This window comes from Syzygium oleosum, unplaced genomic scaffold (genome assembly GCF_021117445.2).
Source record: "Syzygium oleosum isolate NSW1041296 unplaced genomic scaffold, Sole_v2.1 Sole_v2.17, whole genome shotgun sequence".
NCBI lineage: Eukaryota > Viridiplantae > Streptophyta > Magnoliopsida > Myrtales > Myrtaceae > Syzygium > Syzygium oleosum.
The window spans coordinates 5,580,605-5,593,817 of record NW_026607501.1 but is presented as its reverse complement, the minus strand read 5'-3'; the positions used below and the strand labels follow the sequence as shown (position 1 = coordinate 5,593,817).

The 13,213-nt window shown below is 39.3% G+C and overlaps 1 protein-coding gene and 2 non-coding genes across 3 annotated transcripts; all 3 read left to right on the top strand.

Moving 5' to 3' along the window:
- Positions 1 to 2,266: 2,266 nt before the first annotated feature.
- LOC115669714 (U6 spliceosomal RNA) lies at positions 2,267 to 2,369 on the top strand. Its single transcript, XR_004004421.1, has one exon. It is a non-coding gene; the product is annotated as a U6 spliceosomal RNA (small nuclear RNA).
- A 1,546-nt stretch (positions 2,370 to 3,915) lies between these two features.
- LOC130140331 (U6 spliceosomal RNA) lies at positions 3,916 to 4,018 on the top strand. The gene has a single exon (XR_008818351.1). It is a non-coding gene; the product is annotated as a U6 spliceosomal RNA (small nuclear RNA).
- Positions 4,019 to 10,074: 6,056 nt separating this feature from the next.
- LOC130140212 (uncharacterized) lies at positions 10,075 to 11,661 on the top strand. Its single transcript, XM_056319012.1, has 2 exons — positions 10,075 to 10,992; positions 11,278 to 11,661. The coding sequence occupies exons 1-2, from the start codon at positions 10,148 to 10,150 to the stop codon at positions 11,471 to 11,473; spliced, it is 1,041 nt and encodes a 346-aa protein (XP_056174987.1). The 5' UTR covers positions 10,075 to 10,147; the 3' UTR covers positions 11,474 to 11,661.
- Positions 11,662 to 13,213: the final 1,552 nt, after the last annotated feature.

Genomic DNA, 13,213 nt, shown 5'->3' with positions numbered 1-13,213 from the left:
CCAAAAGTGGAAATCCTCCAAAGCCCCCAATCAACTATACCAACCATGGGCATTAGTTTTCCCTTTCTTGAACAGTGCCTCATTTTCAAACATAATAACTTTTTCCCCAATGTCTCTGGCTAATGTTTAATGTTCTTTCCACGAGCAAATCTTTGAACAGCTCTTACTACATTGCGTAGCTTTGATAGAACTCGTGTGTTACTTCATGGCTGCTAGCATCTTGGTCAACATATGGTGACAAATCTTGGATATTCGAATCGCAGGTGGTGAAATGTACCAAATGTTCGTGGGAACTATATAATAACATTCAGAGGGATTGTTAATCTCTCTCTACCCTATTATTTATGAAAAAAAAATGAATTTGTTAATGGACCCTTATTTTGAGGTTCTGTATTTTTCCAAATAATACAACTTGTATAACTCTTCTTTTATTTATCATTGATAGAAACCTTAAGTTATTTAAATTATTTTGCATAAATTCCGGCCTTTCGATGAAGATAATTGTTTCGTGGCTTGTATATAATCCATGTCTTGTAATTGTGAGCACAAATATCTCACCAACACTTTTGTGAGGGGAAAATAGTAAATCCTCCTTTTTCAAGTGGATTATTCGTTGGGCTAAGCCCAATCCAATGTCATTATTTAGCATTATTCTTAACTTACTGGAAAGCACTCAGCAACCAACTACGAAAGTTTCTTTTTATAAATGCCAAAATTGCTTGGCCAAATGTCCTAACTTTGAATGTATTAACGTTGGCCTTGTATGAATACAAAGTTTAGTAATGAAAGCTTCAGGGCTAGTCATTTAATAAGTAGAAGCTAGGACGAGTCTTCAGAAGGAATGCACATATATCTCAGTTTATATATTCTTAGCGAGATAAAAGAGGTTGTCTCGTCCGAGACATTCGATAAAATTGGAACGATGTAGAGAATGTCTTCCGGAAAATATTCAAAGCTTTACGATATGGGACGTATGCTTGCAATCACCATATATAAATCAAAGATTAGAGTACAATTAAATTGCATTTCGGTTTAGATGGTATTTCTCACGAATATTACTCCTCATCTCAAGTACCTTTTATATCTATTGATATAATGATTCGATCGAAAATTTCTAAAACTTTACGATATTGGAGGCATGCTTGCAGTCACCGTAAACAAAAACAAAGATTGCGGGACAATTAAACCGCATCTCAATTAATGAGTTTTATTCTCTGTCTTTTAAATCCAGTACTTTGAGGTTTACGAAACACTCTACAAGCTCGAACAATTGATTAACTCCGGACGTTTGACCTCCCGTGTAGGTGATCTTGACCTAGAGGAGTTTGTATACAATCCATGAGATTTGAACAATTGACCTCGGGTTCTGAAGTGAAAAATTGAAAATCCTCCAAGGCAACCAATCAACTATACCAACCATGGGCATTAGTTTTTCCTTTTTTGAACGGTGCCTCATTTTCAAGTTTAATAACTTCTTCCCCAATGTCTTACGCTAGAGTTAAATGTTAACGGCTCTTACTACATTCCCTGGGTTTGATATAACTCTGGTGACTTCATGGTGGCAAGCATCTTGGTCAACATATGGTGACTGGCTCGCAAATCTTGGATATTAGAATCATGGGTGTTGCGAAATATTTATAACTAATATCAAATGTTCCATAAAGAGTGTAGGACCCTTACAATAACATTCAGATGGTTTTGTTAGCACTGGTAGTGGTCATCTCTCCCTACCTTTTTATTTATGAAAAAAATGATTTGTTAATCGACCATTATTTTTAGGTTTTGTTTTTTCCATATAATACGGCTTGTATGACTTTTCTTTTCTTTATCATTGATAGAAACCCTTTGTTAAATTTTTTAAATTATTTTGCGATAAAACGTAGTTCAAGCAATACTCAAACATGTAAATTTCAGCCTTTCGATAATAATAATTGTTTCGTGGTTTGTATATAATCCATTTAAAAAAAGTAAATCCTCCCTTTTCAAGTGGTTTATTTGTTGGGCTAAGCCCAACCCAATGCCATTTTTTGGCAGTACTCTTGACTTATATAGTAAAGCACTCGGCATATAATAAAAGCCCAAGGACCAAACTGCCAAATTTGCTTGGGCCACATGTCCTAACTTTGGATGTATTAATGCGTGCCCTACATGAATAAACCATTGGCCCATGAAGCTTTTAAATAGCACAAAGTTAGGAGGAGTCCCACATCGATCATGAACACAAATGCACATCAATTTATATTGTCCAAGCGAGACAGAAGAGATTGTCTCTTCGGAGACATCCGATAAAATTGGAACGATACAGAGAAGATTAGCATGGCCCCTGCGCAAGGATGACACGCACAAATCGAGAAATGGTCCAAATTTTTTTGTACTTTTTTTAGTATATTTCATTTTCATGTGTTCGGAATTTTTATAAATTTTATAACATTTACCTCTTTGCCGTCACTTTTACCTTATCTATATGTTTTCTCCATAACTTATATATTTTCCCTTGTTATACAATATCACAACACTTTCATTTTCTATTCGCAGCTCTATTTCAGATTTACAAATAAAGTTCACCAAATATATTTTATTTGCTTCTTAATTTTATATATTCCAAATTTTACAACGTTTACCCCTTTGCCATCCCTTTCACCTTATGCATATGTAAGGAGAAATTTCTCTATAATATATTTTACCTCGTTGCACGATATCACAAAAATTTCATTTTCCAGTCACGGCTCTATGTTAGCTTCATTAATTTAGTTCGCCAAATATATTTTATTTGCTCCTCATTTTTTTATATTTCGTATCTATAAAGTATTATCACTGTTAGCTTCACATATCTACAGTTTTGCGATTCCGAATTTAGCCTTCTCACTCTCGATGAGTTAATTCGTGCCAATTAACTTCCAAAAATTTTCCGGCCTCAGAGAAAATTCCAAATAAATTATTGGTAGGAACAGTACAATATTAAGTGGGGGTACAGGCGAGCTGAGGAAAAAAAAAAGAAACAAATATATTTAACAATTTTCTATATATTTACCAAGAGTTTAAATAGGTTTTCTTATTTCAACAATATATTTATTTCTCCAACGATGAATGATGACTTAATATATGCTTTTGATTCTATATTTAGGTCTCATTCACCCACTCAAAATTCGAATATAATCTAGAGCTAAAACCACCAAAATACCCAAAATAGGTACATTCATGACACAATTACCCCAAATTAATTTTTACATCATAAAAACTCTCGAACCGGTATACCCGTGCCACTTTCGCTTCAAACTCACTAAAAATCCCAAACCGATACACTCGTGCTACATTTATGCCAAATCGTGTTAAATCTGGGATTTTTTGGGGTAAATGTGGCACGGCTACATCAATTTGGGGAAAATGTGGCAAGAGTGTAACGGTTTGGGATTTTTGTAATAGAAAAATTAGTTTAGGATAAATGTGGTACAAGTGTACGGATTCGGAAATTTTTATGACACAAAAATTAATTTGGGGTAAATATGATACGGATGTACTAAATTGACATTTTTTGTGATATTAACCCTATATATAAATGGTTGAAGTACATGTCACATGATATTCTTCACCACTTACAATCCTATTACAATCATCTAACGTTTCTCCTCTTGAAAATTCATTGAAAATATAATCACTTCGCCAAGAATAAAGTCACCTACCTTTTACATAATATAATGTCAAAAGAATGCCGTTGATTATTAAATCTAAATAAAGTAAAGCAAAGAGACAAAAAGCTTGCTTGCGTGGACCTACATAACTTTGGAAGGGTGTGGTTGGGCCCATCCCGGAAATAAAATATCATTATTGCCTTTCTTTGAGGATAGAGGAGTCCCACATCGAACAAAAGTTTACATCCACCTCGCCTTATATTGCACAAGTGAGCAAGAACATGTTGTCTCTTCGGAGACATCCGATAAAATTGGAACGATACAGAGAAGATTAGCATGGCCCCTGCGCAAGGATGACACGCACAAATCGAGAAATGGTCCAAATTTTTTTGCACTTTTTTTATCCAAGTATTGAAAAAGTATAAAATATTTATATCTCCTTGTTAGCTTTCCTTTTCAATTTATATATTTATTAATACATAATACCTAATCTCACAAAATCGAAATAATCTAATTTTTCCATAAGAGATTCACAAATTAAGCCCATCTATTATATTTCCCACGAATGTCACTCCTCATCTCAAGTACTTTAATATTTACTGATATTATGGTTGGCTTGAAAATATTTAAAGCTTTACCATGTTGGATGTATGCTTGCAATCACCATAAAATTAATCAAAGATTGGGGGAGGGTTACATTGCATTTCAATTTACATGGTATTTTTCACAAATATTACCACTCATCTCAAATAATTTTATATCTATTCATATAATGGTTGGCTCAAAATTTTTAAAATCTTTATGATATTTTACATATGCTTGCAATCACCAATAACCATAAACAAAACAAAGATTGTGGGACATTTTATCACTATTTATGAGTATTTACTCTCTTTCTTTTTTAACTTCAATACCTGGAGGTTTATGGAACACTTTACAAGCTCCACAAACTGATTAATTTGAACCTTTGGCCTCCTATTGAGGTGACCTTGATCCAGAGGAGTTTGCATACAATTCACGAGATTTGAACAATTGACCTCTAGTTCCAAAAGTGGAAATCCTCCGAAGCCCCCAATCAACTATACCAACCATGGGCATTAGTTTTCCCTTTCTTGAACAGTGCCTCATTTTCAAACATAATAACTTTTTCCCCAATGTCTCTGGCTAATGTTTAATGTTCTTTCCACGAGCAAATCTTTGAACAGCTCTTACTACATTGCGTAGCTTTGATAGAACTCGTGTGTTACTTCATGGCTGCTAGCATCTTGGTCAACATATGGTGACAAATCTTGGATATTCGAATAGCAGGTGGTGAAAAGTATCCAATGTTCGTGGGAACTATATAATAACATTCAGAGGGATTGTTAATCTCTCTCTACGCTGTTATTTATGAAAAAAAAAATGAATTTGTTAATGGACCCTTATTTTGAGGTTCTGTATTTTTCCAAATAATACAACTTGTATAACTCTTCTTTTATTTATCATTGATAGAAACCTTAAGTTATTTAAATTATTTTGCATAAATTCCGGCCTTTCGATGAAGATAATTGTTTCGTGGCTTGTATATAATCCATGTCTTGTAATTGTGAGCACAAATATCTCACCAACACTTTTGTGAGGGGAAAATAGTAAATCCTCCTTTTTCAAGTGGATTATTCGTTGGGCTAAGCCCAATCCAATGTCATTATTTAGCATTATTCTTAACTTACTGTAAAGCACTCAGCAACCAACTACAAAAGTTTCTTTTTATAAATGCCAAAATTGCTTGGCCAAATGTCCTAACTTTGAATGTATTAACGTTGGCCTTGTATGAATACAAAGTTTAGCAATGAAAGGTTCAGGGCTAGTCATTTAATAAGTAGAAGCTAGGACGAGTCTTCAGAAGGAATGCACATATATCTCAGTTTATTTATTCTCAGCGAGAGAAAAGAGGTTGTCTCGTCCGAGACATTCGATAAAATTGGAACGATGTAGAGAATGTCTTCCGGAAATTCCACAAGGCGTCAATGCGCAGAGTTTTGATGTGAGTACTGCTGTTGATTTTTCTGTTCACCGATCAAATAGCATGTGAATTGATTGATTTGTCTCCAAAATTGTGGCTTTTGTTAGGTATTTTCGCTACTAGCATTTAAAGTTTGGGGTTAATACCACGAAAAACCCTAAACTGGTACACTTGTGACACATTTACTCCAAACTATTTTTTTGACCATAAAAAACCCCAAACTGGTACACCTGTGACAATTTTATCCTGAACTATTTTTTTTACCACCAAAAACCCCAAACTGGTATACCTGTGACAATTTTACCCCGAACTATTTTTTTGACCACCAAAAAGCTCAAACTGGTACACCTGTGACAATTTTACCCCAAACATACCACAAAAAACCCTAAACTGGTACACATGTGACAATTTTACCCCGAACTAATTTTTAATATTATTTTTTTGAATTTTTTCTTTTTTCTTTTTTCTTTTCTTTTCTTTTTTTTCCTTCACCTTCAACCTACGGCCGGTCGGTCCGGCGACCGCCGAGGCGGAGGCTGCGAGGCCGCCCTCGCCGAGCGTCGGGCGAGGGCCGCCCTCCCGGATCCGGCGAGGGCCGCCCTCGCCGGTGTCAGTGGCCCTCGCCTATGTCGGTCGAGGTCGGCCCTCGCTAGATCCGGCGAGGGCGGCCTCGCTGCGTCGGGGGAGGGCCGCCCTCGCTGAGTCGGGCGGGTCGCCCTTGCCCTGGGCGGGCGAGGGCGGCCCTCGCCCGACGCCGGCGAGGGCGGCCCTCGCCGGCTTTCGCCTCTGGCCGGTCGCCGGACCGGCGACCGGCCAGGGTTTGAAGATGAAAAAAAAAAGAAAAGAAAAGAATAAAAAATAAATAAAAATTCGAAAAAAATAAAAAATAATATTAAAATTTTAATTCAGGGTAAAATTGTCACATATGTACCAGTTTGGGGTTTTTTGTGGTAAGTTCAGGGTAAAATTGTCACGGGTGTACCAGTTTGGGGTTTTTGATGGTCAAAAAAATAGTTCAGGGTAAAATTATCACAGGTGTACCAGTTTGGGATTTTTTATGATAAAAAAAATAGTTTGGGATAAATGTGTCATAAGTGTACCAGTTTAGGGTTTTTCGTGGTATTAACCCTAAAGTTTGTGTCAATTCAATGGAAGGAGTTTCTAGAAATTCTCCTGTTTTAGAGGGACTGTTCCAAATAGTTTGTGGATTGATCAATCGGTGACGGTTTCAAGCGATTGCCGTGAGATGTCGGCCTTGTCGGAATTCGCAAGGCTTAGAGGGCATTTCAATGTCGTACTTATGATTAATTTACTCATGCATTCACGGTTGAAGTTGTAATCTCAATTTACAAATTTCGCGTTCCACTATGTAAAGCCAGTTCTTTTCTATACACCAAAGTGGGAAAATTAGAAAAAAACAGTTCTAAATCTATTGTAATTGTGCCAATTCAGTCTTAAACCATTTGCATTTGTGCCAATTCAGTCCATCTGATCAATTTTGGCCGGCTGATGCTGATGTGGACACCGGTCGGTGCCGGCCGTCCGGCCAACGCTGGGCCTAATACCCAAAAAAACCTCAAACTTTAGCTTTTGTCCTATTTCTACCTTTTGTCTTATAAAAAATCTCCAACTTTAGGTCATGTCCCAATTCTACCCCAAACTTTTTTTTGTCTCATAAAAAACCCTCAACTTTAGGTCCAATCCCAATTCTACCCTAAACTTTTTTTTTGTCTCATAAAAGGCCCTCAACTTTAGGTTCAGTGCCAATTTTACCCTAAACTTTTTTTATCTCATAAAAAATTCCAACTTTAGGTCAAGTTTCAATTTCAGTCTAATTTTTTTGTTTCATGAAGATCTCCATTAACCCTTCGTCAAAATCGCCCTCAGGATTTTGCGCTTATCGATCTCTCATGCTTGGGAATGTTCCATCTCTCGCGGTCGGAGAGTGCTTGGGACACTCAAACAGCTCTTGCTTGAGAGATTTCTATCTCTTGGTTGTCAACGAGAAATTTTGGACGGAGGGTTAATGGAGTCAAATTTGTGACTCAAGTAAAATTTTATGGTTTTTTATGAGACTGTAAAAATTTTACAGTAAAATTGAGACTGGATGGTAAAATTGGGACATGACCAAAAGTTTGAGGCTTTTCATGGGGCAAAAAAAAGCTTAGGGTAAAATTGGGACAAGACCTAAAGTTAAGGGTGTTTTATGGGATAAAAAAAAGTTTAGGGTAGAATTGGGACATGGCCTAAAGTTAGAGGTTTTTTATGAGACAAAAGGTAGAAATTGGACAAAAGCTAAACTTTAAGGTTTTTTTGGGTATTAGGCCCCAACGCTGATGTGACAATTTTTAATATTATTTTTATATTTTCAAATTTTTTTATTTTTTTTCCTTTCCTTTTCTTTTTCCCTTTCTTTTTTTTTTCCCCTTCATCTTCATCTTCAACCTCTAGCCGGTTGCCGGTCTGGCCAAAATTGGCCAGATGGATTGAATTAACACAAATGTTTAAGACTAAATTGGCACAAATGCAAAAGGTTTATAACTGAATTGACACAAAAAAAGTTTAAGACTAAATTGGCACAATTGCAATAGGTTTAGGACTGTTTTAGTAATTTTCCCGAACTAGGAACCAACCTAGTCGGACAGTCAGTTCCGGCTGAGGCTAGTCGTGAAGAAAATCGATTCGATTTCCGATTTCAAAAATTTCGAACCGGTCAAAACCGGTTCGGTTCGTGACTTTGGCATTATAAAAAAAGTTCTACTCAGGAAAGGCCCACTCAGTCGAGTCGCCTTCAAAGGTTGAACCACTTGGTTACAGCTTGAAATCATTGATTCCGGGATAGAATCAGTCCTAGAAATTTTCTAAAAACTCTTTATTTAATAATAATAATACTTTGATTCGAATAATTTGAAATCACTTGACAATAATGAGAAATTAGAAGTTTCATCATTTAACTCCGGTTTTATTAGTTTTACGCCATGATTTAATCCATCAAAACTATATAAATCAAATTTTTTTTAAAAAAGACATCGGTTCCTATGTACAACTAAAAATCTGCTTTGGACCGGCCGATCCGGCCGCCTCTTGATTCCGCATTCCTAAAACCGGGTAGGACCGAGGAGGTCTTGGTTACACTCTTGGAAATTGGACTACCGAACCGTGCCCACCTCTAATCATCCCGTCTTTTTCTCATGCATGAATATCAATTGAACAAGGGAAAATGGTACGTATTGTCCCCGAATCGTAGCCCAATGTACAATGTCGTTCATGAACTTTTAATTTGTTCAATGTGGTCCTTAGTTTCTGAACTTGAATTAACGGAAGGACAACATTAGATATATTTCTATAGTTCGGGGACTGGATTAAATATTTACAAAAAAAGTCAGGGGCCACATTGTACAGATTAAAAAGTTCAGGAACGACGTTGTACAGCGGGCCAAGAGTTCAGGGACCGCATCGAAACAAATTAAAAGTTCAGGGACGGCATTGCGCGTCGGGCCAAAATTCAGAGACTATCTACGCATTAATCCCACCTAACAAGTATCAAAGAGAGAGAGAGAGAAAGAGAAGATAAAATTGGGAAAAAGAAAACAGAAAAGAGGAAACAAAAGTCAGCGCGACAACGTGGAGATGGAAAGTCAACTGGACAAAGAAGCCACACGACACGACGCCGTCGTCCCCGTTGCATGGTTTTTAGATAATGGCGCCCACGCCCAGCAGCCACTCCCCAAGAAGAAGGAGAGCTCCTTCCGAATTTAAGCTCCGAAGCTCGAAACTCATGCCGAGCCACACGCATCGCCCCCCCCCCCCCCCCTTCTCTCTCTCTCATATTCCATTCCTGTCCAAACGGTCACTTTCTCTCTCTATCTGACCTTCGCGTTCCATCGTTCTCTCTAGCCTTCCATCGGTTTCCTTCTCCACTGTCCACGGATTCGCCGGAATCCGCCAAAACGAGAAGTGTCGCCATCGCCCCCCGTTTCTGCGAAACCCCGATCATTCCGTCACAGCTTCGCGACGGCTTAAGGGTGGCGCGCGGAGTTTTTGATGTGAGTTTGGTTGTTTTTTCCGCATTCATCGCTCGAATGTCATGTGAATTGGTTGGTTTTCCCGAGAGCTGCGGGCTCTTGTTTGGTACGTTGTAGAAATTCCCTGTTTTAGACGAATTGATTCGAATAGGTTGTGGGATTGATCGATGATGGCGGTTTTTTCGAGCGATTGAGGTAAGATGTCTGCCTAAGGCTCGGAGGGCATTTCAATGCCCTACTTTTGAATAATTTACGCATGCATTGATGATTGGAGTTATAATCTGGAAGCTGTTGTACATGCCCGGCTTTTGCTATTTGGCTCTTATGTACACAAGAACAATGCCACTCCACATTTTGAGTTGATTATAATTAAAGGATGCATGTATGTATTTGGTAGGTCTGCGGATGAGTTTTAAGATTTCTGGTTACAGGCCTCGAGCTGCAGTCGCTTTGCATAGCCTGATCACCTGAAACTTGTACAATTGTTAGATATGGAAGCTGGGCCTGCGAGGGATCATGGTGATGCTGATTTAAGGGAACATCCTTCGTCTGTACCAGGTGGAGATGATCACGCATTTCAAATCAAGAGGCTGTATTCGTCGTTGTCATCCTCGTCGTCGTCGCCATCGTCCGGAGACTCCTATGAATTAGAGGTGAAAGAGACCAGCACTTCTGATGCATTTTCACATGTCCACCTTACCCACGACGCCGACGACGACCGTGAATCGGTTCCGAGACGCGGAGAAGGAGACGTGCCGGTCGGCTCGATGCCCAAGATCGAATCGTCTGAAAATGGTCCGTCGGACCGTGTGCAGGCCTTGAGGTGGAACGATGGGTCGGCAAAGCAGCTTCCTCCGGTTCAGGTGATGGAACGAACGGGCGACGTCGTGGGGAGTCCTTCTCCGTACAGGATCCCTTCTTCCGTGTTCGGCAGAACCAAATCGACAGCCCCGATGGAATGGAGCGTCGCTTCGAACGAATCGTTGTTCAGTATCCAGATGGGAAATACGAGTTTTACTAGAGACCAAATATACTGGGTTGGTAAATCTCAGGAGCTCGGTATGCCCGGCGCACCAACCATTCCTCCGGTGACGATGGATTATGCCAGCCCAACTCCAGTCAATAAATCGCCGAATATCGGCTTCAGAATCGCGAATACGGGCCAGCATCAATGTGCACCTTCACCAGCTGCTCAACCACAAAAGGATTCAAAGGAAAGCGTGGATCACAGTAAAGAAAATTTTCCTTGGCCGGAGGTAGCTTCCTTCCATTCTACCAGTCCGTCGCACCATTCCGATGCGAGCGGAGCCAGCATTAAATCCTTCGCCTTTCCAATGTAAGCTATGTCACTTCTGCTCAATCTTTGCTGTGGAATTATGCGTCGATTCTGCTTGCGCCCCGATGATTTACGCGCCCTAGAAGCCTATCTGATAGAGGCAGGGAATGAGATAGGATGAGCTAATATCAATGAGAGAAGTAGCTTCCATCATAGAGCGAAGCATGAAGGTCTTAGCCAAGAACTTTAGATCTAGACTAAATGCCACAAAGCACGTAACTTTAAGCATTCTATTGGCATGTTTAGCGAAACTCGAAGATAACTCGGTGTTTTGGCTGCATGAAGATTGTCCAGAGATGCGGCCAGGAGCGGCTCGCTGAGGGTCGGTCCGAACGGCATGAAGCCACTGTCGTCGTTCGCGCAAGCGCGGTCAGAACCGCAGACTCCGAAGCCGCAGCCCCCTAAGGTGGCAGCGTCCGGCATGGGTCAGGCCAGATGGTTCTCTTGCTTCCCCTGTTGCTCGATCTGTTCTTCGGGCTGACGACTCGGGGCGGTCTTTTCGGGCGCCTCTGCTCGGTGCTAGATCGCAGGTACTCCTTCGCGGCCTGCGGGAGTTTTGTTCTTGTCTTTTCAGTTTTGGATCAGTTCAGATTCACCTGTGACTGTGATTTGCACAATATCAGTCCATCGGTAGAATCGGTATGATAGGGCCCTTGTTTCAGATGTTCATAGATCGATTTTCTTTTAGTCGGTTGACGGAATTTTTTGCCGGTACTCAGTAGCAAAAACCGCTGCTTGATCTGCGAGCCGCGGATGCGGCTCGACGTCGAAACGCATCAGTTTTCTCATGCTCCTGTTTTGCAGTATATCAGAATGGATTTGCGGCTATAGTTTCTACATGTCTTGTAATGTCTTTTACCATTGCTGTGAAATGGTACGTCTCCAGCAACCATGGCTCCTGCACTGCTATTAACAGACATATATTTCTCTGCTTCAGAACCGAACCGAACCGTCATAATTCCGTCCCTTTTACTTACTACCCGAATCGAAAGGAAACCCGGCTAGAGAAGACCCGAAACTATTGATTCGGATCGATTCGATTCGAAATTTCGGTTCTTCGGGTTTTCTTTTTACACCCATACTTGGAGATGGATCGACTCCTCGAGACAGTCGTGTATCCAAATCCGATGATTGATCCGGCGGAGGTTGTATATAATCACTCTACCGGTTCGGACCTTGTCGAATTTACGATCCAGTTCCGTATCTCGAATGATCTCCTTTGAACTATGGTTTCGTCGCCTGCACCTAAGTTTTACTTGAGTTTAAGTTTCACATTAACATCATATATTCTCCATTTAGGTTAATGTCTAATAATCCTTTCGTTCCAATGTAAGAGTTATACAAAGAGATTAATCTATTTCATCTATTTTTTTTGGCTAATACCATAAAAAAAAAATAATTTGGTCTATCTGTGTCACGTCTATCCCACATTAATTTTATCGTCGTAAAAAATCTCAAAACGGTAAACCATGTCACATTTATTCCAAATTAATTCCGGTGTTACTAAAAATCCTAAACTGGTATACCAACACCACATTTATCTTAAACTAATTTTTAGGTCATAAAAAATCCCAAATCACCAAAATCTTAGATCGAGAAATCTGCTTAAATCCACTAATTGTGCCTTAAGAGCTCCCTCAAGTTTCCAAAATCTTCTAAAATAAATAATTTTTTGTGACCTAGAAATTAGTTCGGGATAAATGCAGCACGGTTTTTAGTGGTTCGAGATTTTGTGTAACTGGAAAATTCATCCAAGGTGAATGCGATACCTGTGTATCGGTTTGGGGTTTTCCTTGCGCCATGAGCAAATTCTCCTATTCAATCCTAAACCTTTTGTCTTTGTGCCAATTCAGTCATTCCGACTAATTTTGACAGGATATTGTTGACATGAACGCCGGCCGGGCACCGCCGGCAATGACTTGGACAACTTTTTATAATATTTTAACATTTTTCAAAGGGTATGAAGTGCCTTTGTTTTCTCAAATAAGGACCTGAAGTGGACATTGTCTTAAACGAGGGCCTGAAGTGGATAGTCTTAAATAAGGACCTGAAGTGGCTTATTAGCCTCAAATAAGGGCATGATCTTGCTAGCTGAAGGGCATTTTCGTCATTTACCTTTTTTAAATTTTTTTTTTCCTTTTTCCTTTTTCTGTTTTTTTTTCTTTTTTTTTCTTTTTCCTATTTCCTTCGCCGGTTGCTGGTGACCTTTGCAGGATAAGGG